Source organism: Symphalangus syndactylus, chromosome 9, assembly GCF_028878055.3.
Source record: "Symphalangus syndactylus isolate Jambi chromosome 9, NHGRI_mSymSyn1-v2.1_pri, whole genome shotgun sequence".
In the NCBI taxonomy this organism is placed as follows: Eukaryota; Metazoa; Chordata; class Mammalia; order Primates; family Hylobatidae; genus Symphalangus; species Symphalangus syndactylus.
Genome location: NC_072431.2, coordinates 135164294 through 135188350, shown reverse-complemented (window position 1 = coordinate 135188350; position 24057 = coordinate 135164294). Strand labels below are relative to the sequence as shown.

General features: G+C 43.4%; 1 protein-coding gene across 2 annotated transcripts in view; it reads left to right on the top strand.

Moving 5' to 3' along the window:
- SLC1A1 (solute carrier family 1 member 1) overlaps positions 1–22740 on the top strand; it is a 95743-nt gene extending 73003 nt beyond the window's left edge. For both annotated transcript variants that reach the window (XM_055294324.2, XM_063609197.1), the window contains exons 5-12: positions 1034–1076; positions 2638–2736; positions 7192–7376; positions 8889–8996; positions 10977–11099; positions 11545–11739; positions 18281–18415; positions 20586–22740. In XM_055294324.2, coding sequence (XP_055150299.1) covers positions 1034–1076; positions 2638–2736; positions 7192–7376; positions 8889–8996; positions 10977–11099; positions 11545–11739; positions 18281–18415; positions 20586–20832 — 1135 coding nt within the window. In that variant the 3' untranslated portion in view covers positions 20833–22740. The remainder of the gene's footprint in view (positions 1–1033; positions 1077–2637; positions 2737–7191; positions 7377–8888; positions 8997–10976; positions 11100–11544; positions 11740–18280; positions 18416–20585) is intronic.
- Positions 22741–24057: the final 1317 nt, after the last annotated feature.

Below are 24057 nucleotides of genomic sequence, written 5' to 3'. Positions count from 1 at the left end.
CTTATAAATATATCATCTGCAATTTCCAGATAGTTTCTATAGAACAGAGCACCAAAACTTTTAGACATTGCAAAGAAAGCTGAGTGCAAATCTTTCCAGTTTTTCTTTTTAATTTCAATAATCTTCCCATACCTAATCTAACCATAAAAATTTTAGTCACTGGCCTTTATTGAGTTTCCAGGCATGTGGCTTGGATATTATAGAAACCATACCTTCCTTTTTATGATCATATTTCACTGGTTTACATAATATGAAATTCAGTAATTATGATGATATTTGCAACTGGTATAAAGAATTTGGGAACAAATAAAATGAACCCTTGGTAAGTGTATTAGTCTGTTTTCACACTGCTATAAAGAAATACCTGGGACTGGGTAATTTATAACAGGAAGAGGTTTAATTGACTCACAGTTCCACATGGCTGGGAGGCCTCAAGAAACTTACAATCATGGCAGAAGGCAAAGGGGAAGCAAGGCACGTCTTACATGGCTGCAGGAGAGAGAGCAAGGGTGAAGGGAGAAGTGCCACACACTTTCTAACAGCCAGATCTTGTGAGAACTCACTCATGATCACGAGAATAGCATGGGAGAAACCACCTGCCATGATCCAATCACCTCCCACAAGGCCCCTTCCCTGACATGTGGGGATTACAATTTGACATGAGATTTGTGTGGGGACACAGAGCCAAACCATATCCGTAAGCATACAACCTCATTGATGAAAACAGAAATGTTCAGAATATTAAAGAATAAATAGTCTCTTGACTGTGAGTGACCATTTCACCAAGGAGAACAAGCATGTCAGTTACTCAGTGAATCAGTTAAGTGACGGTTGATTAGGAGAGCTTTCTATACTTGGGTGAAGCTCAGCAGGAAAAAAGAAATCTCAATACAAGGAAGTATTACACAAAGGAGAGGCCAGAAGAGAAACCAGAGTACTAGTTTTATATTATACTAATTTCTACCAATATATTAGGTATGACAAAACAATACTTTTTGCCCTAACATAATACTGCCTTTCATGTCTCCAACAGGAATATGTTCCCTGAGAATCTTGTCCAGGCCTGTTTTCAGCAGGTAATATTAATTACTTGTGCCCTTAAGTTGCTACCCTCTTCCCATTATCAATTAAAAAATGTTTTTTTCTGCTGTGACTGAAGAAATGGAATTAGCCCCGCGAAAATGGCAGCAGGAAGTACACCTGTGACTGGCCGAGTTTAAGGTGATGTCTCTGTTTTGTATGCAGCCTTTCTGGCTCACAGTAAGGTGCATGTCACAATTTACACTGCTTCCTTTTCTTTATGCTTTTTCCCCCAAAAAGGCTCAAATGGTACAAGTCAGAAATCTGTCAGATAATGAGTATTTTAAAATGTGGCCTCTAGTACCTATTTTGCAGAACCATGGTATATTTGTACTGAAGTTTAAACTTTCTGCAGAAAAAAGGTAGCTCTCTAGCTCCTCTTTGCTTTTCCTCTGGTATTAGAACCCAAGATCTAACCCCCATGGCGTGGTCCACATCTGGGTTCAGTCTTCTCCCTAATCATTGTATCCCAGACAGGCGTGGAAGCTCACACCTGTAATCCCAGCACTTTGGGAGGCCAAGGTGAGCAGATCCCTTGAGCTCTGGAGTTCCAGACTAGCCTGGGCAACATGGCAAGACCATGTCTCTAAAAAGAAAAAAAAAAAAATCGTCGCCTCCCCATTGCTAGAGCTCTACAATGCAGTGTAACAAAGCCATGATTTGTTTTTCTGTAGGAAAATTGAACAATCTCTTCACTCCATTTATTTCAAGCCTTTCCCTCCTATTTATCTATGTGCTTTAAGACAGCTGAGTCCATCACAAACTGCTGTATTCATTTACATAAGTTACATGAACACAGACTTCTGTGTATACCAACAAAAATGGCAACTCTGTTGCTCTCTGCCGGCCTCCACGAGGGACAGAACCTCCTCTATTACAGGGGGGCCTTTGCAGATCAGTCACAGTGGTTGTTTGTAAGGTTCTCAGTGTTGGCAGAGCCTGGTAGTGGGGGACATTTATGCCTGGTGTAATAATATACTCACTCTTTCTTAAACCCCCATGTGGAAGCTCCACAGAACCAAACAGGGCTGAAAGAAGAGAATACAGCAGTCTCACTCACTGAATAGCCCCAAGGGGACTGTTGATTTTGGAACAACCATATCGTTAAACCTTTCGTGATGCTTATTAAAGTTGTGGTGATGTTATCAAAGTGATGAAGCATGTTTGCTCAGATTACAAATAATTTATTAATTAATAAAAACAAAAATGATTGACAGGAATCCTTACAGTCTGTCTCTGAGAGCACCTGCATATCAAGCTTGTATTTTCTTTTGTATTATTCCTCTATCAACTTGTCGTTTATTGTGAAAGTGAAGGAACATTTTGACATAATTGAATGGTGATTGTGGGAGTCAGGGATTTAAATTTCTGCCTTGCTTTTAGTTCCAAAACCTGATGGGAGGTACCATTGACAACTGGAGCCAACAGAGCCATCGGAGGTAGATCCCTTCAGTGGCACTTGTTTGGCCAAAATAACATGTTCCTGTGATTTAGTCTCAAAAGCTTAAAAAAAATTCTTTTTTTGTTTGCTTGTCCTTGATTTTCTCCAACACACAGTACAAAACTAAGCGTGAAGAAGTGAAGCCACCCAGCGATCCAGAGACGAACATGACAGAAGAGTCCTTCACGGCTGTCATGACAACTGCTGTTTCCAAGGTACCATTCTTATTTCCTGTTCCTCTTCCCCAGGAGACAGGCACTGAGTCATGACTGAGCAGGAAATACAGTCAATCCTCGTCATTCACAAAATCTGCATTTGTGAATTCACCTACTTGCTAAAATTTATGTGTGACCCCAAAATCCATACTTAACGGGCTTTCGTGGTCATCGTTTCGCACACTAAGAGTGGCAAAATATTTGAGTCACCCGACAGGCACATTCCCAGCTAAGGTGAACAAGGCTGTGCTCTGCTTTCTCGCTTTGATTCTCATGCTGGAAACAAGTGTCCATTTAGCAGTGCGTTTAGTGTCATATTTTTTGCATTTTTGTGATTTTTCTTGCTGATTTCGCTGTTTGAAATGGACCAAGGCAGGGTTCAGTGACTCATGTCTGTAATCCCAGCATGCTGGGATGCCGAGGTGGGAGGATCACTTGAGCCCAGGAGTTCCAGACCAGTCTGCACAACAGAGTGACGTCTCACCTCTACAAAAAATGAAAAATAGCCAGGTGTGATGGTGCACACTTACAGTCCCAGCTACTTGGGAGGCTGAAGTGGGAGGATTGCTTGTTCTGGGGAAGTCAAGGCTGCAGTGAGCCATGATTGAATCATTGCACTTCAGCCTGGGTAGCAGAGTGAGACCCTGTCTCAAAAAAAAAAAAAAAAAAAAGGACCAGGCTGGGCACGGTGGCTCACACTTATAATCCCAGTACTTTGGGAGGCCAAGACAAGTGGGTCACTTGAGGCCAGGAGTTTGAGACTGGCCTGGGAAATATAGTGAGACCCCCATCTCTACAAAATATTTTTATAGTACCCAGGTGTGTTGGCACATGCCTATAGTCTGATACTTGAGAGGCTGAGGCAGGAGGATTGTTTGAGCTATGATTGCACTACTGCACTCAGCCTGGGTGACAGAGCAAGACTCCTGTTTAAAAAAAAAACAAAACACCAAAGCTTCATATTGAAGTGGTCTCCAGTGTTCCTAAGCACAAGAAGACTGTGATGTGCCTTAGGGAGAAAATGTGTGCTTTAGATAAGCTTCATTCAGGCATGAGTTATAGTGCTGTTGGCTGTGAGGTCAATATTAATAAATCAACAATCTATATGAAACAAGGTGTCTTTAAAAGAAACACATACAACAATGTTATATATTGATTGTTTGCTGAAAAGGATGTATCCACGGTTCCCAGAAACTGAACCCTGCATTTCCCCCAGGAGCACTGGTTGAGTATTTGCCAATTCAGTGTTCATGGGCACTTTATACGACATAACTACCAGGAATAGAGAGAGTCGATCACAAAGAGCAAAAAAAGAGCCCTGTTGCCTCTACCTCTCTGGGTCTGCTTACAGTAGAGCTGGCCATCTCTAGAAACTGCTGTAGATTTGTCAGGTACATAAGCATGCGATGAAGGCCCACAATTCCTAGTCTGAATCTCTCTGCCCAGATGTAATTCAGAGTTCAGAGTTTCTCAGACTTTAGAAAAGCCGTGTGGTGTATGTACTGCATATTATGCAACCTTTATAAGTGGGATGGGCAACAACATGCCAGAATCAACCACATCAATGTTTTTATAACAATCTCATAAATATTCTGCCAAGGAGAGAAATGGACACTTAGTAGCCAGTAGCCTCATCTCAGTTTAGGATGGGTTTTGCTGCCAAAAGAGTTTGCTATAAACTTATCAATAAAATCAACATGCTTTGAGAGCTTTTGGGATTTCAGAATTGGAGATCAGAATGTGTGGGCCTGCAGTGGTACTTCTGTAAGCCTGTAGTAGATTTCTCCTGAATGTTCTCTCAACTTCACACAGGAAGGAATGATATAAGGAGAAAAGGAGTGTTCATTAGACTTAAGAATTCAAATTAAATAAACCACCGTTGGCTCCCTGTTTCCTACTGCAGAAAGCCTTAACTCCTCTGGCTGAGTTCGGAGGCCCTGCATGACCTGGCTTCTCACTAGTTTTCACAGCTTACTTCCAGTGGGCACCTCTCTTCTTTCCAGATCCACCTCCTCCATCACTCCTTATTCCTGCCTTCTGATGTTGTTCCACAAACACTTTCTGAGCACCCTCCATACCCCAGGTCCTGCTGGGCATTGGGATTATAATGGTGAAAAGACAGATGCCAGGCCTCTGTCCTCACACAAAGAATAATGAGTATTATAATCAGGAAGAATGGGATGTTTGGGAGGCATTCAGCAAGGGATGTTAAATTAGTCTGGAGGCCATAATGAATGAGCAAGAATTATTCCAGCAGGGTGGAAAGGCCCAGTGCATGATCATTGTTGCCTTTGCTTGCCATCTTTCTGAAACATACTTTTTCTCCTGGCTGCTGATTCCTCAGGCCTAGCCTTCCCTAACCTTGAAACCCACATTCATGTCCCACTCTTCATATGACGCTTGTATCTCATAGTTTGGGTGCACAATTAATTACATACCTTCCTGCTATTATTGGCTCATGCTTCTCACAGTCTTGTCTCTCCAGCTGAATCTTAAGACCTTATGCTATAGCCAGTGCAGTAATACTCTAGCTTTTCCCTAAATATATGTTTGATCATAAGTAAGAAATGACTGGTAGCCCAGTAGCTCCTCAACATAATGTTTTGTTTTTTTTTTTTTGAGATGGAGTCTCACTCTATCGCCCAGGCTGGAGTGCAGTGGCGTGACGTTGGCTCACTGCAGCCTCCACCTCCTGGGTTCAAGCAATTCTTCTGCCTCAGCCTCCCAAGTAGCTGGGATTACAGGCACGCCCCACCACGCCCAGCTAATTTTTGTATTTTTAGTAGAGACGGGGTTTCACCATGTTGGCCAGGCTGGTCTTGAACTCCTAACCTCAGGTGATCCACCTGCCTCAGCCTCCCAAACTGCTGGGATTACAGGTGTAAGCCACCGTGCCCAGCTAACATAATTCTTTATAAACCTAGTGGGTACCACTCAGTTATCTCTCTGTAAATCTCAGGCTATTTTTAACCACGATAAAGTGAAGAAATTAAGCCAGGCATGGTGGCATGCACCCGTAGACCCAGCTACTTGGGAGGCTGAGGTGAGAGGATCACTTGAGCCCTCCTTTGAGGAGTTTGGGGCTGCAGTGAGCTATGATCATGCCACTGCACCCCAGCCACGACAACATGAGACCCTGTCTGTTTAAAAAAAAAAAAAAAAAGGTAAAAACATGATTCACACTAGTAGGTATTTGGCTAATTTTTATATGTCTAAAATCCTACCAATGATAGACTGGATAAAGAAAATGTGTACATATACACCATGGAATGCTATGCTGCCACTTAAAAAGAACAAGATCATGTCCTTTGTAAGGGACACGGATGGAGCTGGAGGCCATTATCCTTAGCCAACTAACACAGGAACAGAAAACCAAATACTGCCTGTTCTTTCTTATAAGCAGGAGCTAAATGATGAGAACACATGGACACATATAGGGGAACAACACACACTGGGGCCTATCAGAGGGTGGAGGGTGGGAGGAGGGAGAGGATCAGGAAAAATAACTAATGGATACTAGGCTTAATACCTGGGTGATGAAATAATCTGTACAACAAACGCCCATGACACCGTGTACATCCTGCACCACATGTACCCCTGAATGTAAAAGTTTAAAAAAAAAAATCCTGGCTGGGCACAGTGGCTCACACCTGTAATCCCAGCACTTTGAGAGGCTGAGGTGGGCGGATCACCTGAGGTCAGGAGTTCAAGACCAGCCTGGCCAACACAGCAAAACCCTGTCTCTACTAAAAATACAAAAAATTAATTGGGTGTGGTGGCGGATGCCTGTAATCCTAGCTACTAGGGAGGCTGAGGCAGGAGAATTGCTTGAACCCGGGAGGCGGAGGTTGCAGTGAACTGAGATACCACCACTGCACTCCAGCCTGGGCGACAGAGCGAGAGTCCGTCTCAGAAAAAATAAATAAATAAAATAATAAATAAATAAACAAATAAATAAATAATCCTATTGGTCATCCAAGACTGCAGGCATAAAGAATGTTACTGTGCTTCACTATCAGGGTAAAACAGATGGTAAAATGTCCTAAAAGTGTTCACACTGGTAAGTATTTTGTACTTCCTGCATTATTAATTCCTGTGTTTTTTTAAGCAGACTCCAAACGTAGCTAGTAGTTAAAATGACCCTGAAAAGTGCCTTATTCTAAAATTCATAATAAAAATATAAACCATTCCAGAATAAGAAATCTTTATAAGAAATATTCAAGTATGGACTTGTTGAAAGAAGAGAAAGCATTTTAACTTCGGGGAGCAAGGGTAAAGTTTGTTACATGCACAGGTGTTTTTATTATTGTTTTTATATTTTCTATAGTTTTGTTGACTGCCTGGGAGATCACCAGTTTATTATGTTTGGTCATCGTATCTTCTCATTTCCGGACCTGTGCTTTCTAACAAGATTATAATCATGCATCAATCTGTTTTCTTGGTTTTGATCCACAGAACAAAACAAAGGAATACAAAATTGTTGGCATGTATTCAGATGGCATAAACGTCCTGGGCTTGATTGTCTTTTGCCTTGTCTTTGGACTTGTCATTGGAAAAATGGGAGAAAAGGGACAAATTCTGGTGGATTTCTTCAATGCTTTGAGTGATGCAACCATGAAAATCGTTCAGATCATCATGTGGTGAGCAGACACTGTTTAATGTCATTGTGCTTCCCCTGACAATTCTGTCTCCTCAAAATTAGAAAGAAGAGGATTTATGTTTCTCAACTGACCATGCTAGAGAAGTTGGACATTTAATATTGAGCCACCAGAGTATTTTGTGGGGGCTTTTGTTGTTGTTCTTTGTTTTTGTTTTTGAGACACAGTCGCACTCTGTCACCCCAGGCTGGAGTGCAGTGGTGCAATCTCAGCTCACTGCAGCCTCAACTTCCTGTGCTCAAGCAATCCTTCCATCTCAGCTACCTGAGTAGCTAGGACTACAGGCATGTACCACCATGCCCAGCTATTTTTTTGTATTTTTTGTAGAGACAGGTTTTGCCATGTTGCCCAGGCTGATCTCAAACTCCTAGGCTCAAACAATCTACCCACTTCATCCTCCCAAAATGCTGGAATTACAGGCATTAGCCACCACACCCAGCCACCACTAGAGTATTAAGTAATTCCACATATTGCCCAGGAGTTAGTTCATGAACAGAAGTCTAGCTATCAACCATTGTCTTTTCCCTCAAAGCCTTGGGAGATCATCTTGAACTCAACCAGCCTTCGTGTAAGAAGTAATTCTTTAAAAAATGATTTGAAGGAGTTCATTGTAAATGAGAACATAAAGTGCTTTCCCTATTGCGCCCCATGCAAAAGTGAGTTTCAAAATATTTATAGCTGGCACTGCATGGGTACTAACCCATCTGAATGAAAGCTACCATCCGTGAGCATACCAGTGACACCACTTGAGTGTCTGCCCTGTCCCTGAAAATGCCAAAAAGTCCACCTTTCTTAGGAGGCATCTGTCTCACTTACCTCATATTTAATTGGTTCAGTTTAATCCAAAGTGTAGATACTGACGGTGATGTAAAGGGTTCAGTAAAAATGGCCAGGCAGGTCACTTAATACTGCAGAAACCTCAGCTTCATTATCTGTTAAAAAGGATAATAAAACCTACCCCCAGGGATAGGAGAAGTACATTAAATGAAATGATGCAGGTAAAATACTTTCCCTAATGCAACATGTAATGAGAGCTCCACAAATAGAGCTATTATGATCACTTCCAGTACTAATACTATTGCCTCTATTGCTGATACCTGGGAAACAGATGACCGTGGCTAGAAAGAGCCATATTTGGCAGTGAGGGTCAAGCTCAAGTAAGATCTGCAGATATGACAAGCAGCAGGATACATATGCACTAGGAACATGGCATGAGGTGTGCGCCCATCTAACCACATGTTCTTGCCAAGTTTGCAAACTACCCTATGGTAGTTTGGATGGGTAGAATTTAAGGTGCACACAGGTACTAAAAACTAGAGTCAATATTGTTCACCCAGGACTTGAAACAACTCTTAGCTTCAATTCCCATCCTGTGCTCCACCAAGTGTGCATGCCAAGCTGAGGGTGCCCACGCTGGAGTGTTCCTTCCCCACCAACCCAGCATGAGAAAACACTTGATGACGGAATCACGCCTCTGTTGTGCTTCCTTTCCAGTTATATGCCACTGGGTATTTTGTTCCTGATTGCCGGGAAGATCATAGAAGTTGAAGACTGGGAAATATTCCGCAAGCTGGGCCTTTACATGGCCACAGTCCTGACTGGGTATGTCAGACTCAAGAGAAGAGACAGAATGCTCCTTTGATCTAATAGGATGGCCACTGAGAGGTTGGGTTTCAGTTGGTTAAAACTGGCTTCTCCCCTATGTGCTGGGAAAGATAGGGTTCAGAGATAAGACAGCAGGGGGAGGAGGGCTGCCCTTTAACAGCTGTACTGTAGGTGGATCATGCTGTGCTAATTGTCAGCTCTTGGCAGAACAGCCTGGACCAGGCTTTGTCACTGCCTTTATTGGTTATGTTAAAATAATTTTTTACAACAAGAGAGAAACCCACTTGTAGCCTCCCTTGGCTCTCTCCTGGCCTTCATTTCCTTAAGAATGTAAACTAGCCAAGCAAGTAAGAATAGCCTCCATGTCCCCTGAACCTGAAAGAAATTAACAAGGGCCTAAATGAAGTCAGACTTGAGCAAGTAGGAGCAGGATGGCTGTTGGTTCACACACTGTTGCTAGGGCTGTTCACCACCACCATGGCCTGCACCATCAGAGTGTCGAAGAGGGTGCCAGGAGGATCTTGAGGCTGGGAGGAATCGTGTGGGCCTTTTTAGAAGCCATTAAACAGGAAGGCAGCAGGAGTTGGGTAGTTTGCATATTTATTACAGCCTAGCTATTGTTTCCTTGAGAAAAGATGAGGTGGGATAAGTTACGAATGGTGCCCCTGGACACCTAGCCAGGGGCAGAATGTGTCGCATATCCTAAGAAATACAGACTAAAGGAATAAGTAAATCTCATTGATTTGACTCCCACAAGTCAATACCTACAAACACCCAACTTGAGCAATCAACTCACCTATTGCAACTTGATCATATTGGAGATTTCCAACACAGCACATTTGGTTCTTAATCTGCGTTTGCCAAAAACACAGCCCTGCCAGCCAACACAGAAGCAGATTTGGTCCCTACAGTGTGAGGACCATGGTGCCAAGGGAGGTGGGACCTCCACCTCACTGGAGGCCACCCTCCTGTAGGGCTGCTGAAACAGGCAGTGCCAGGGATTGCGTCTCAGCAGGGATATGGCTAGGGTGTATGAGCTGAGCCATTTTATAACCAAGTTCTGCTGGTTTCTATTCTCTTACCCCAGCTAGGTGTCTAACAGCAAACTAAAAGTCAGTTCCTCATGGTTTTTAGCTACAAGCTCTCTATCAAGAAGATCCTTTCTCCAGAACTCCAGGATCTATATTTTTGAAGGCCATTTCCTATTTCAAACACACATAACTGATCTGTAAACTCTAAGCTGCCAGTTACATATATATCTATCTGCCAAATGAGTCTCATTTCTTAAGCCTCCTAGTTCATGTAACCTGTGTATTTCCACGTGAAACAAGGAACAGTTTGAGAAGGCAGGAATAATAAAGAAAGAAAGAATCCTAAAGTATGGCTGTGGAAGAGCTGAGACTTTTTTCCTTACTGTAATTCTGACTTCCCTCTTAGACAGTGGGCGCCACCAGCAAGACAGCAGCTTGGTGCAGGGAATGGAGGGGGTGAGGACTGAGCCCTGTGATAAGGGGTATAATGAGGTATAATGTAGTGGTGACATAGAGGGTGCAAAGGAAGGAAGCTCAGCCCTACCTAAGGAGGTGAGGGAAGGCTTCCTGGAGGAAGGGGGATGCCTATCTGAGTCTTAGAGGAGAAGAATTGAGCAGTAACAGAAGGAAAAAATGGCATTTTTATGCATGTGGCAGGAATAGCACACACAGGGGTGTGGCAGTATGATATAATTCTGTTCTGTGAAGCCTTGAATTTGGATTCAGCTACTGGCTTTGTCATTAACTCTGACAAGATGCTTCATGTGCTGAGTGAGCCTCTACACCCTCATACATGAAATGGGATGTATATTGCTGCCCTACTCCCATTTCTCATTGGGCCATTATGAAAGTCAAACAATTTTATAAATTAAAAAGATGTTTGATAAAAGGATTGAGTGTGGGGAGGTGGTATTATCTTTGAAACTTTAATTTCTCTTGTTTACAGGCTTGCAATCCACTCCATTGTAATTCTCCCGCTGATATATTTCATAGTCGTACGAAAGAACCCTTTCCGATTTGCCATGGGAATGGCCCAGGCTCTCCTGACAGCTCTCATGATCTCTTCCAGGTAAACAGAAGAGGGGTTTCTGGAAGAAGCCTCCAGGTTCAACGTTATCCACTCTCACCTCACTTTACAAAACAGACTCCAGCTTGTGGTTTTTGTAGCTGCCTTTGAGAAATGACCTCCGTATTCTTTGCCCCTGGCCCTGAACACATTGCTCCATGCTGTTGCATATTTCCTGCCCTCTTGGCATGGCCTGCAGCTCAGGAAGGGGTTATGGAATAACTGGGAGCAGCAGTGGGCACAGCACCTTCTGATTCCTGGACCTGCCTAAAGGACCAGCAGGATTTGGATCCTTTGTTTCATTTTGTTTTGTTGTTTTCTTTACTTTTCTCGACAAGATTACCTGAAAGGACCCTTTGTTTACTTTTTGGAAGAGAGGCATGTCTTCAGGCAGGGACTGAGGTCCAGGATTTCTAGATGTAAGTTCCTTTCTCTTTTTATCACACAGTTCAGCAACACTGCCTGTCACCTTCCGCTGTGCTGAAGAAAATAACCAGGTGGACAAGAGGATCACTCGATTCGTGTTACCTGTTGGTGCAACAATCAACATGGATGGGACCGCGCTCTATGAAGCAGTGGCAGCGGTGTTTATTGCACAGTTGAATGACCTGGACTTGGGCATTGGGCAGATCATCACCATCAGGTGGGGCGTGGTGTCACATTCATTGTCATCAGTGATACAGGGATTACCGTCAGTAAAAATTGTCCAGGAAGGGACAACAAGAATGTGTCAGTGATGGATTCCTTTTCTTGATCTACAAAGTCCCTTGCCAAGATTAAATACAACTATATCCTGGTATGCAAGTCGGGGTCTGGGTAGCCAAAGCCATCACTCTGTGCTCAGTTTACTGAAGCCAGTAGGATCTTAGGCACAGGCTAGCACAAAGACTCAAGGCTGAGTAAGGGCCAGTCCCTGCTTTCAAACTATCCCTGCTAGATGGGGATGCACACAGATGCACATCCAGATGAATGCTGAAGACAGTGATGAGGGATGTAAGAGAACTCTGTATGGTGTTCATAGAGGACTCCAGAGAGGGAAGGGCTGGTTCTAGCTGGGAGGGTGAAGAATGGCTTCCCAGAAAAGGGGAACGTTTAGCTGAATCTTAGAAGAATAGGAATTTAGCAGGCAAAGGAAGAAGCTAAGAGCATCTGGGGTGGCAGCAATAGCTTGTGATGCAGCCACGGGCTAGTTACAGCATACAGATTTCTTCCTATGGCTGGCATAAAGGATACAATGTGGAGAACATAAAGGAATGAGGACGCAGGGGTCATGTCATAAAAGGTTTTGTATGAAGAGCTTGAGGAAAGCTCTTAGATGCTTTGTCATATTGTGGACAGATTTGCATTTTATTTATTTATTTATTTATTTATTTTTGAGATAGAGTTTTGCTCTGTCACCCAGGCTGGAGTGCAGTGGCACAATCTCGGCTCACTGCAACCTCCGCCTCCTGGGTTCAAGCAATTCTCCTGCCTCAGCCTCCTGAGTAGCTGGGACTACAGGCGTGCACCACCACACCTGGCTAATTTTTGAGTTTTTAGTAGAGAAGGGTTTCACCATGCTGGCCAGGCTGGTCTTGAACTCCTGACCTCAGGTGATTCACCCACCTCAGACTCCCAAAGTGCTGGGATTATAGGTGTGAGCCACCACGCCTGGCAGATTTGCATTTTACAAAGATAACTGGCAATATGGCAGATGTATTGGATGGGAGCATGGACCAAATCTAGGAAACCAGTTAGGAGACCATTGCAGAAGTCCAGGCAGGGTATTAGAAGGCACTGACACTGAGGTTGGAGAAGAGCTACTGAATTGAAGAAGCATCAGCTGGATTCAGGGTGAAAAGCAAGGGAATGCTAGGATGACTCCCAGGATTGGGAGATGATTCTAAATTGGTGGGTGGGGCTTACCAGAACGCGAACTAGTGTAAGAGAAGCACATATAGGTGGCAAAGATAAATAGTTAATACTTTTTGACAGATTGAATTGGAAATGCCTTTAAGACTTCCAGGTGGACATATGCAATGAGAAATACAGGTCTGGCAGCAGATACAGACATCAGGGACATGGGCTTAATGATGGTCTTCAAATGTGTAAGTCACAAGTTATTGCTTATATTGAAATTGCAGCTACATCATGATTAGCTGTGATCTTGGGCAAGTGACTTGAATTTTTAAGCTTCTGTTTTCTCATCTGTAAAATGAATAATAGTACCTACAACTTATTCGAGTAGTGGCAATTAAGTAAGATGCATATAAAATGTTTATAACTGTGCCTATGAAGTGAGCACCCAGTGAATGTTAAAAATGGATGACATGACGTAGGGAGAGTTTGCAGAGAAGAGAAGGAGATTAAGGACTGAGGCGTGGAAAATCCTAATACTAGAAGCAGGTAGAGAAGGGAAAACCCAAGAGGGAGAGGGAGGAGGACAGAGAGATGGGAGGGAAGCCAGTAAACCTTGGTATCATGGAAACCCAGAAAAGAGAGATTTTCAAGGGTGAAATGGTCCACAGAGTCAGAAGCTGCAGAGAATTCTAACGAAATGAGGATAGAAATTGTCTGCCCAAGTAGATGGTAGAACTGTCATTAGTGGATTTTGCCAGATTTGTTTCTCTAGGACAGCACTATTCAATATGGTAACCGCTAGCCATGTGGCCCACTGAATTGGATACTACAGACAGAGAATCGTTTCATCATTGCAGAAAGTTCTTTTGGACAGCACTATGTTAGAGTGATAGGCTGGGATTAGAGTTAAACTGAAGACTTTTGTTGAGATTAGAATGGAAGTTTAACACTAAACTGGTCCCTAGGCCTGCTCAAGGTTGAATCTGAACTTTTTAGAGTTAATTCATTCTTGTGTCCCAGCCTAAACGTAAATTCTAGGGATAAAATCAGAGTTTGTCAACTAACAATATTCTAATACAATGCAATTTTTTAAATCCTCCCCAACCCTAAATCGCAGAGTATTTCTGTTGGCTGAAGACAAGTGCAAAATACACCATTTGGCACACCAGCTGGGGAACTATCCCAGTGCCGTGTAATCTATAAAAAGTGTTAGCGGCTAAAGAAGCCTGTGCCAAAGAGATTGAGTAAAGTCCTGTAATTATAACAGCAGAGAGTATGTCAAAATTGAAACCTTGAATCATGCCTGAGAAAGTTTCTGCTCCACAACCACCCCTGTGCTTCCAACAGTTGTTACTTTTACATTTCCAAGAGTTTTTTCCCACTTCCCTCACCCTGGCCTGTGGAACCCAGTCTTCACTGAACTGATTTCCAAGGAGTGGTTTATGAGGTGCCAATGCTTTCGTGTATTTGTCACTTTATGATGAAATCCCTCCCTCTTTTTTGGTTATAAGTTTTCTAGATCTTTCTAATCATTTTTTTTAACCTCACTGCCAGAGGAATGAACTCTGGGCCTAGAGGCTAAATAGTCAATTCATATTAAAGCCTCTCCCACTACTCTCTGGTATATTCTTAAATCAGATTTGCTGATAACTACTGGCCCAGAACCAATAACAATTGTGAGGCCCAAAGTAATCATTGGCTTAAAATTAAAAATCCTCACTGGCTCCACATGGAAAATAATAAAAGTTGGTTTTACTTGACAGTTACCATTATAGTTCATGTGACTAATGGTTAAAGAGATTTTTAGGCCCAAAGTATATTGCTGTGGACTGGACGTCAAAGAAACATAGGTACCATCTACCCAAAACATACCCTTCTGTGGCTTTATCATAATACTCAAAGATTACAATCGATTGAAAATTGGTGTGAGAATGTGTCAAAATGGGAAAAAAGAAAAAAGGATAAAATGTCTTGTAAAAATAATTAGGGCCAGAAGCGGTGGCTCACACCTGTAATCCCAGCACTTTGGGAGACCTAAGCGGGTGAATCACTTGAGTCTAGGAGTTCGAGACCAGCCTGGGCAGAATGGCAAAAACCCATGTTTACCAAAAATATTCTAAAAAAGAAAAATTAGCAGGCATGGTGGCATGTGCCTGTAGTCCCAGCTAGTCAGGAGGCTGAAGTGGGCGGATTGCTTGAGCCCAGGAGGCAGAGGTTGCAGTGAACTGAGATGACGCCACTGCACTCTAGCCTATGCAACAGAGTGAGATCCCATCTCAAAAAAGAAGAAGAAAGAAAGAGAAAGAAAGAAAGAAAGAAAGAAAGAAAGAAAGAAAGAAAAGAAAAAGACAGAAAAGTAAAGCTAATTATACAGCAGGGCACAGAGGCTCACACCTGTAATACCAGCACTTTAATAGACCAAGGCGGGCAGATCACTTTAGCCCAGCAGTTCAAGACCAGCCTGAGCAACAAGACGAAGCCCTGTCTCTACAAAAAATACAAAAATTAGCCAGGTGTTGTGGAGAGCACCTGTGGTCCCAGCTGCTCAGGAGGCTGAGGCGAGAAGATCGCTTGAGCCCAATATGTGGAGGCTGCAGTGAGCTGTGATCATGCCACTGTACTCCAGCCTGGGCAACAGGGTGAGACCTTGTCTCTGGAAAAAAAAAAACGTGTGTGTGTGTGTGTGTGTGTGTAAAATAAAGAAGAAAGATAATTATAGGATTTGGGGCCTAGAAAGAGCTGAGAGAAAAAAAAGTAGCAGTAGTAATAGTAGTAGTAGTTGTTGTTGTGATAGCTGTTGTTTTGGTGCTGCAGTAGCAGTAGTAATAATACCAGTGGCGGCAGCAACAGTAGCAATAGAGGAAGCATTAGCAGTAACTGCTGTTGTTGCCGAAGTAGCAGCAGAAATGGCACGTTTTTAATCTTTTTCTTTGTTTTTGTTTTATTTTAGTTTAAGCTCTGGGATACATGTGCAGAACATGCAGGTTTACATGTGGAAATGGCATGTTTTTAAGCATCTACTATGCAAGTGCTATCCCAGATGCCTTACGTGTATTAACCTCATTTAATCTTCCCAGCAGCTTGCAGTAGACATACTGTCCCCATCTTACAGGCAAGGAATTGAGATTCAGAGAAGTAACTTGCCTAAAGAAATGCCATCAGTAAAACAGTAGAGCCCAAAGTACATCACCCAGGTGTGTCTGACACTAAAACCTGTGTTCCCTCCAAGTCACAACCCATCCTTCAACCCGTTTAGAGAGCCAAGTCCAATGGCCGGTCCTAAAACTAGGCCTCAGTGTGAGGAAAGAACTTTGTACCACTGATATTTATGTTTTCTTCTGTGGAAATCCTCTAACTCAAAGTAGAATATGTTCAAGCAGCAGGAATAGGTTTTCATATTATTTTCTCCTATCTGAAGGTTCATAGTTCTGAGTTCCAGACCAATGCCAGTCAAACAGCCGTAGTCTAGCAAGCAAGGTCAAGGCTCAAGGACAGAGTTTTCTTTGACTAAATGAATTTTGAGTTTCAAGCCCAGCTTCAGGCTATAGAGACATGGATTACTGTGACACGTCAGGGTTTCCAAGAGGGATCAGCTAGCATGGACACAAATCACTTCTGACAAAGAAAACCTGTTGATACATTCCATTTAAATTTTTTTCAAGCAGCATTAAAATAAACTTGGGCTTTCCAAAGAGTACTTAGGTCAGAAGAGATCCAAAGGGTTATAGAGGCCAGAAACCTTTAGAGTAATTGGTACAGCCCCTGGAAATCTCTAATTTACTATAATTTGGTGGTCAAAACCACTGAATGAAAATACACTTGTCAGGCCGGGCGCGGTGGCTCACGCTTGTAATCCCAGCACTTTGGGAGGCCGAGGCGGGCGGATCACGAGGTCAGGAGATCAAGACCACGGTGAAACCCCGTCTCTACTAAAAATACAAAAAAAAAAATTAGCCGTGCGTGGTGGCGGGCGCCTGTAGTCCCAGCTACTCGGAGAGGCTGAGGCAGGAGAATGGCGTGAACCCGGGAGGCGGAGCTTGCAGTGAGCCGAGATTGCGCCACTGCACTCCAGCCTGGGTGACAGAGCAAGACTCCGTCTCAAAAAAAAAAAAAAAAAAAAAAAAACACACTTGTCAAAAAACTCTGGCCTGTGCTTGACTGTACCCTCAAATGCTTTCTGCAACACCTCGGTAGGCAGATGAATGGGCAGTAGAATCAGCTTCCTAAGAACTCTGGCTTTTTTGGCCCCAAAGAATATGAATGTGTGGATAGAATCAGGGATTCTTCCAGTTTAAATTGGCAATTTTTACATTTTCACCTTTCAACGCAGTGGCACCTGGGCAGCAGTTCAGGCCTTGGCCCAAGGGCAAGGACTTGTCTTCAGAAAGCATCGTGGGTGTGGCCTCAAGCTTATCCAAGTCAAGGGATTTTTCAGGGCATGGTGAACCCTTGTTTCCTTCAGAATGATCCAATTAAAATAAGGAAGATGTTGCTGATAAAGAGACTGCACATTACAAAGAAAAAAATCCCTACTGGCTCACCTGATCTTACCAAGAGGGATCTTTTTAAATACCTGGTAATAAAGTTCACCTGGCTGCCTCTCCCGGATTTCAGTGCTTTCTTTCCTACAAAGTGCATCTACTGGCAAAAAGGAGCAGTCAGGAGTAAATGCTTGTACCTTGGACAGGATCAGCTATTTCTCAATTCAGTGCCCTAAAGAGCAGTTCCCAGAGGTAAAGAGTCCTGTGATGTCAAGAGAGTGCATAAAGCCTGCTTAACCACTGTCCCATTCCTTTGCCTTCACCTGAAATGCCCTTGCCCATCTGCCCCTACAACTATCCCTCTGTCCATCTCTCAGGGCAACTTAAATTCCTGCCATATATTAGGTGCTCAGTAAATTATTGGGTGGTGAGTAGAGGGAAGAAGGGAGTAGGAAGGCAGGTGCAGAGGTACCTGGCACTTATTTAGGATGAGTGTATGTATACATAGATGAGTACATAAAGCCTCTTATCAACACCGCATTTAGTAAACTCCTGCTTTCCTCTTGAATATCTCTCTTGCTCATTTTTTGGTGCCACTTATGCAGTTCTTCCTTGCATTAGAGTGATGTGCCATATCTCCCTCTGCAAGGAGATGGCATCATACCCCTCCCAGTCCCCCTCCCCCACAGCTCTAATCCTGTAATGAGGCAGAGCTGGGGCTCAGCAAGTCACAGATTCTAACTGCCCAATTTAGGGACACAGCAGTAATAGCCATCGGAACTAGGGGGGACTAACCATTTCAGGCCAGGGCTTTAACGGGAGAGGTAAGTGTCTAACTCCTTTCCTGCTGGTATGTTTCTGCAGTATCACGGCCACATCTGCCAGCATCGGAGCTGCCGGCGTGCCCCAGGCTGGCCTGGTGACCATGGTGATTGTGCTGAGTGCCGTGGGCCTGCCCGCCGAGGATGTCACCCTGATCATCGCTGTCGACTGGCTCCTGTGAGTTGGAATAAATGCACTGCCTTAGCTGGATGTGCAGGCGGGCTTCCCAGCCTCGCGGGCACTGCAGTCTGTCATCATTCTCTCCTCAGATTGCCTAATGAGCCACCTGTTGCTGCTTTAATTTTCCTCTGACCAGGCCATCTGATAACATGCTTAAAAATTAACTCCTCATAACGTGGAGCAGTGATTTTAAAAAGCCAGTGAGCTCCATTAGCTCATTATACCTGGTAATGCTCAAGGTTAGGAGCTGGGTGTGGGACACAGATAAACACAGAACAACAAGGTGAGAAGCCAGGCAGGGCCCCTGGGCCGTCCTGACCTATCCCAGCTGTGGTTCAGCATCATAGGCTCAGAACCGCCTAGTTCAAAATCAGTCCATCTTCCTAAGCATCTTCGGAACCATCAGGGACAGTGGCACAAGCACTTGGGTTTGAATTTCCATCCTGCGTCTTACCAGCTTCTTGACCTCGAGCAAGTTCGTTAACCTGAGGCCCAGTTGCATAATCTGTGAGATGGGAAAAAATCTGCCTGTCTCATGGGTTGTTTTAAAGATTGAGTGAGCTCATGTGAGTCGAGTGTCTAGAACAGTGTCTGGCAGCCCATACGTGCTCAGTAAATGGCAAGTTTTATTGCTATGATTAGAATGAGTTGGACCATTCAGGCCCCAATCAACACTTCTCTCTCTCTCTCTCTCACACACACACACACACACACACACACACGGAATACAGGAGAACATCTGGGTAAGAAAGTACCTTCAGTGACCCTCAAGGTTAAAGTTAGAACCAGCCTGGCTCCTAGCTTTACCCTTGATGCCCACTTCTGTGCATGGGTCTTACAGCATCTAGGTCTGGCTCTGTCCCCTGGCATTGCAGGTAAGTATTGCTCCACATGGAGCCTTTGCTTAGAACCAGCTCAGGCTCACTGGGGAGTCCAGTGCTATGTACTGTAGTTTGCAGGTGACAGATGAGATGGAAAGGGAAGCAGAGACATCCTATGTGGGCTTGAAAACACAGATTCACATTTCAGATGGCAAAAGCCCCTGCACCTGGCTTGGAAGCTGTGCCATGGGGTGGCCCCTCAGTAGCTAACTGGGCTATAGGCCCAAATGAGGTGGCACCCTTCTTGCAAAGATATCCTATCATTGAGGCAAGATTTGGTTTTTTCTAGTGATGCTGGTGGATTTGCATTTTTCTCCTTTCCCTGCGTCTTCCTAGAACCAGTTACCTTCCCTGCCAGGACACCCAGATGAGTCAAAGGTCAAATTGGAGGTATGGGATAAAAAGACACTAGGGCCAGTTCAATCGCTGGACTTGTTCTAAATAACAGAAGGGCATCCAGGGTGGCCATGTGTAAGCATTGTCAGCCTTTTCTGTTCTGCAGGTGTAGTTTTCACAAGATTCCCCCTGCATGCAGTTCCTATCAACAAAGTGCCAGTATCAAAATGGATCCTCTCCTCTGCAGTGTGCCTTCTCTACCTTCTCTACCTGTCTTCCTGCCACCGGTCTCTTCCCCAGGCTCTCTGGAAGTTAAGACTGGATGAGGGTGGCTCACGGAGAAATCCATTCCTGGGCTGACCTGTGTTTTCTGACCCCATTCTCTGCGCCATGCCTCCTGGTTTGCTCATAAGTAGAGTGACCTAGATTGGTAAATAAACAAGTACACCATGGACCTGAACAAACACACACATAGCCCACATGCACATGGTACATACTCCACCCACAAAACACCCAAGTTCTCTTTGCCAAGTTTGACCTTTGCCGAAAGGTCACCCAAGTTTGACCTTTGCCCAAAGAGAGCCCACAATGGCATTTGCATTGAATCTAGAAAACCACAAGACAGAGGTTAGGGCTGAAAAACTTACTGAATTCTGAACCTCCCTCAGTCCCCCCAAAAATATCTGGAACGACTCTATTCATGTTTCTTTGGGAGAAGAGGAGGGAATTTAGGGAGACTTAGGGGAGTCATTGCTACTTTGGGGGAGCTCATGCTGTGCCTTTATGAACAACCCCAGGCCTGTGAGGAGCCTTCAGTCAGTCAGCCATGAGGACAGCACTTTCTGCTTTTATTTAAATCTAAAATGAACATGTCAGGTCCTTGCATCTCTCCAATGATGAAGGAAAATGAAATCTGGGCCTCCTGTCTGACTCCTCCCGTCTCTCACCAGGGACCGGTTCAGGACCATGGTCAACGTCCTTGGCGATGCTTTTGGGACGGGCATCGTGGAAAAGCTCTCCAAGAAGGAGCTGGAGCAGATGGATGTTTCATCTGAAGTCAACATTGTGAATCCCTTTGCCTTGGAATCCACAATCCTTGACAATGAAGACTCAGACACCAAGAAGTCTTATGTCAATGGAGGCTTTGCAGTGGACAAGTCTGACACCATCTCATTCACCCAGACCTCACAGTTCTAGGGCCCCTGGCTGCAGATAACTGGAAACAAGGAAGGACGTTTCCATGAGAGTCATCTCAAACACTGGTTAAGGAAAAGAGAAACACTAATGGTCAAGTGTACATATGATTTGATATACAGACGTCTAGATTATTTTCTATATTTGGATTCACAGCCTTTGTGCTCCGGGTTTTGGGATTTGGGTGTGGGGTAAGATGAAGGGAAATCAATTTAAAGGAAAGTTCTATTATCTGGGTTTTAGAAATTCTATAAGAGACAAAGTTTGGAAGTACATAAAGTAATAACTGTTAGAATTAGGTAATGGATATGAAAGAGAAAATGCTTTCTCATGCATAGACAAGTGTTTTGGGTTTTTAAAAAAATATTCTGTCATTGGTTACAAATTTTTACTCATGCTTTCTATTGGCATGGATTTCCTTTGACCTGTCACTTTTTTATAAATTATAATGCATCTAAACCACCTTTCCCCAGTTAATGTGCCAAAATGTCAATTTTTAACTTATCTCCAGCCAATTTCAAAGAAAACAGACCAGCATAGTTCTGCAATAACAGTTTAAAGATGGGCATAGGGTTTGCAAGAAAGGGAGAAGGATTCTTTTTTCAATGTACTGTATTGGGACGCTGGTAACTGTTAACCCAGTGTTCAGCGTAGCGCTGTATATATATATATGTATATATTTATTATTTTCATATAATTTGCCAGACAGAGGTCAGAATTGAACCGTCAATGTGAAATAAAGAGTTCTCCTTGTACTTGAATAATAACCACAGTTCCAACCCAGGTCTGCTTTGGGGCTTATCAGAATTCCTTTCTCAGGAGCACTAGAATGAGAAATCATGTTGTTCAATCGTTTCACATCTGTATATCAGCTCTAAAGCAGAGATGTATTATGGTGATACTCCAAGGTGGCATAGCCATTCATTTACAACTTCCAGATTTGCGCTGCCTGGAGGGAATCCCTATCAGCTCTGCATAAGATTATATACAAAGCTGTCACTCACAAAAGGCTGGATGTGCTTTCATCCAACTGGAAGGCTTTATTCTTCCAAGTTCATTCATACTTAAAGAGGCCAGTACTTTGCCATCCTTGCACTTCTGTTATCAGGGCCCAAATAACGGTGGCAAGCTACCAACTAAGTTGTATTTTAATAAAGATTCCATGGGTTGAACAAGCCACGTTGCAGAGAAAGAGCTGCCCCTAACCTGGGCTGTTGCAGAGTAAATCCCACGACATAAACTGGTATCAGCGGTTCGGAGGAAATAGTTCCATTCTATGACTCTTGTCTCCTCCTTCAGGAGGACTGTTCTAACTAGTAATCTTGGCCCTATTCATTACATCCTCTGCTTGTCATTCTGCTAATTTATGAAGATAGTTTATTATAGTCTGTACTTCAGTTCTCGTCTTGTAAATAATGCTTAACATAAACTTGGACTTACACTGAAATCCAAAATAGTCATGTTTCTGCAGTATTCTGTAGCCAACTTAAACCTGTGCTTTCATGTTTAAGAAATGAGAAATTGTGCCAAAGATAGCAGAAGAGTAAATAAGTGCTCAGTATTGACCAACTACATCTGAAATCTACAACATAATGATACTGAACTCTTATGTAAACATCATAAATAGTAAATAATGATTCAATGTGAATTTTAAAATGCAAATATTGCTATTGTTTATAGGAAATAAACCTAAATATAAATGAAATTGAATCAGTAATTTCTCTTGGGCTAAATGGTTCTACCCCTTACTAGGTTGCCCCAATTAGTGGCACTAGTTGGCAGAACTGCTCATGAGCTGCGAGTTATCATTTTGGAGTCAGTTTGTAACCAGCCTCTTAACACACTGCTGTTAACTCATAAAAGAGAACAATGTTCCATTTCAGTCTCAATAAACACTTCCCTCATTCTTTCCCCCTGCCTTTTTCTTCTTGTTTTCTGTTGTTTTATCTTACTTGGATGGGTGTGGGAAGGCAGAGATGTGGTCAGTTGAATCAGATTTTACACGGTTTTCTTTTTCTTTCTTTTTTTTTTTTTTTGAGACATAATCTCGCTCTGTCACCCAGGTTGGAGTGCAGTGGCATGATCTCAGGTCACTGTAGCCTCCTCCTACCGGGCTCAAGCAATCCTCCCAGCTCAGCCTCCTGAGTAGGTGGAACTACAGGCACACACCATCATTCTAGCTAATTTTTCTATTTTTTGTAGAAACAGGGTCTCAGTATGCTGCCCATACTTGTCTTGAACTCCGTGATTCCCCTGCCTCACCCCCACAAAGTGCTGGAATTACAGGCATGAGCCATTGTGCCTAGCTGGATTATTGTTTTCAAAACTTTACACCCCAAGAATGAAAAAGCGAGGCTTGAGGAAAAATAATCTGATTGTTCATGTTAGCCAGTGGGATTACAAGGCAGAAATACAGTGCCATTATGAACAGCTGCATGCATATTTTGTGGCGGACATGAAAGTAGAATTTTGTTAGAAGTTACTTTAGTAAGAGATGGTCGACCAGACGCAGTGGCTCACCCCTATAATCCCAGCACTTTGGGAGACCGAGGCAGGCAGATCACTTGAAGCCAGGAATTCGAGACCAGCCTGGACAACACAGAAAGACCCCGTCTCTACAAAAATATACAAAAATTAGCCAGGAGTGATGGTGTGTGCCTGTAGTCCCAGCTACTCAGCAGGCTTAGGTGGGAGGATCACCTGACCCTGGGGAAGTTGAGGCTGCAGTGAGCTGTGATAGCACCACTGCACTCCAGTCTGAGTGACAGAAACCTTATATTAAAAAAAAAAAAAAGCCTTACCTCTCAATATGGTGGTGGCTTGGTTTCACTACAGGAACAATCCTGCCCTCTAAAGTAAGATTACAAGCTACAAATGGCTGTGTTCAGAGTGATCTCTGATGGGATGGTACAGTCCTGCCTGAAATACCTCAGTCATGAGGGGATTCTGCAGGGGGCGATGGACTCACTTGCTGTGATAGACAACAAAGGAATGAACAGCTCCCTGTTTCCCACGGAGAGGATCTTATCTCCTCATAAAAATGCCTATCACTACCTGGCCAAAGGAATACTGGGTAGTTTCCTTTGTGTACAACATGGGAGAAAATACTCAACAACACAACTCCTTAGAAAAAGACATTTGTTTGGAAGAGCTGGTGCCTCTGGGTCTCCATGTGACTTTGATTTTGCCTAAAGTTTACTCATGAATAGAGAAATGGTGTTATCAGCT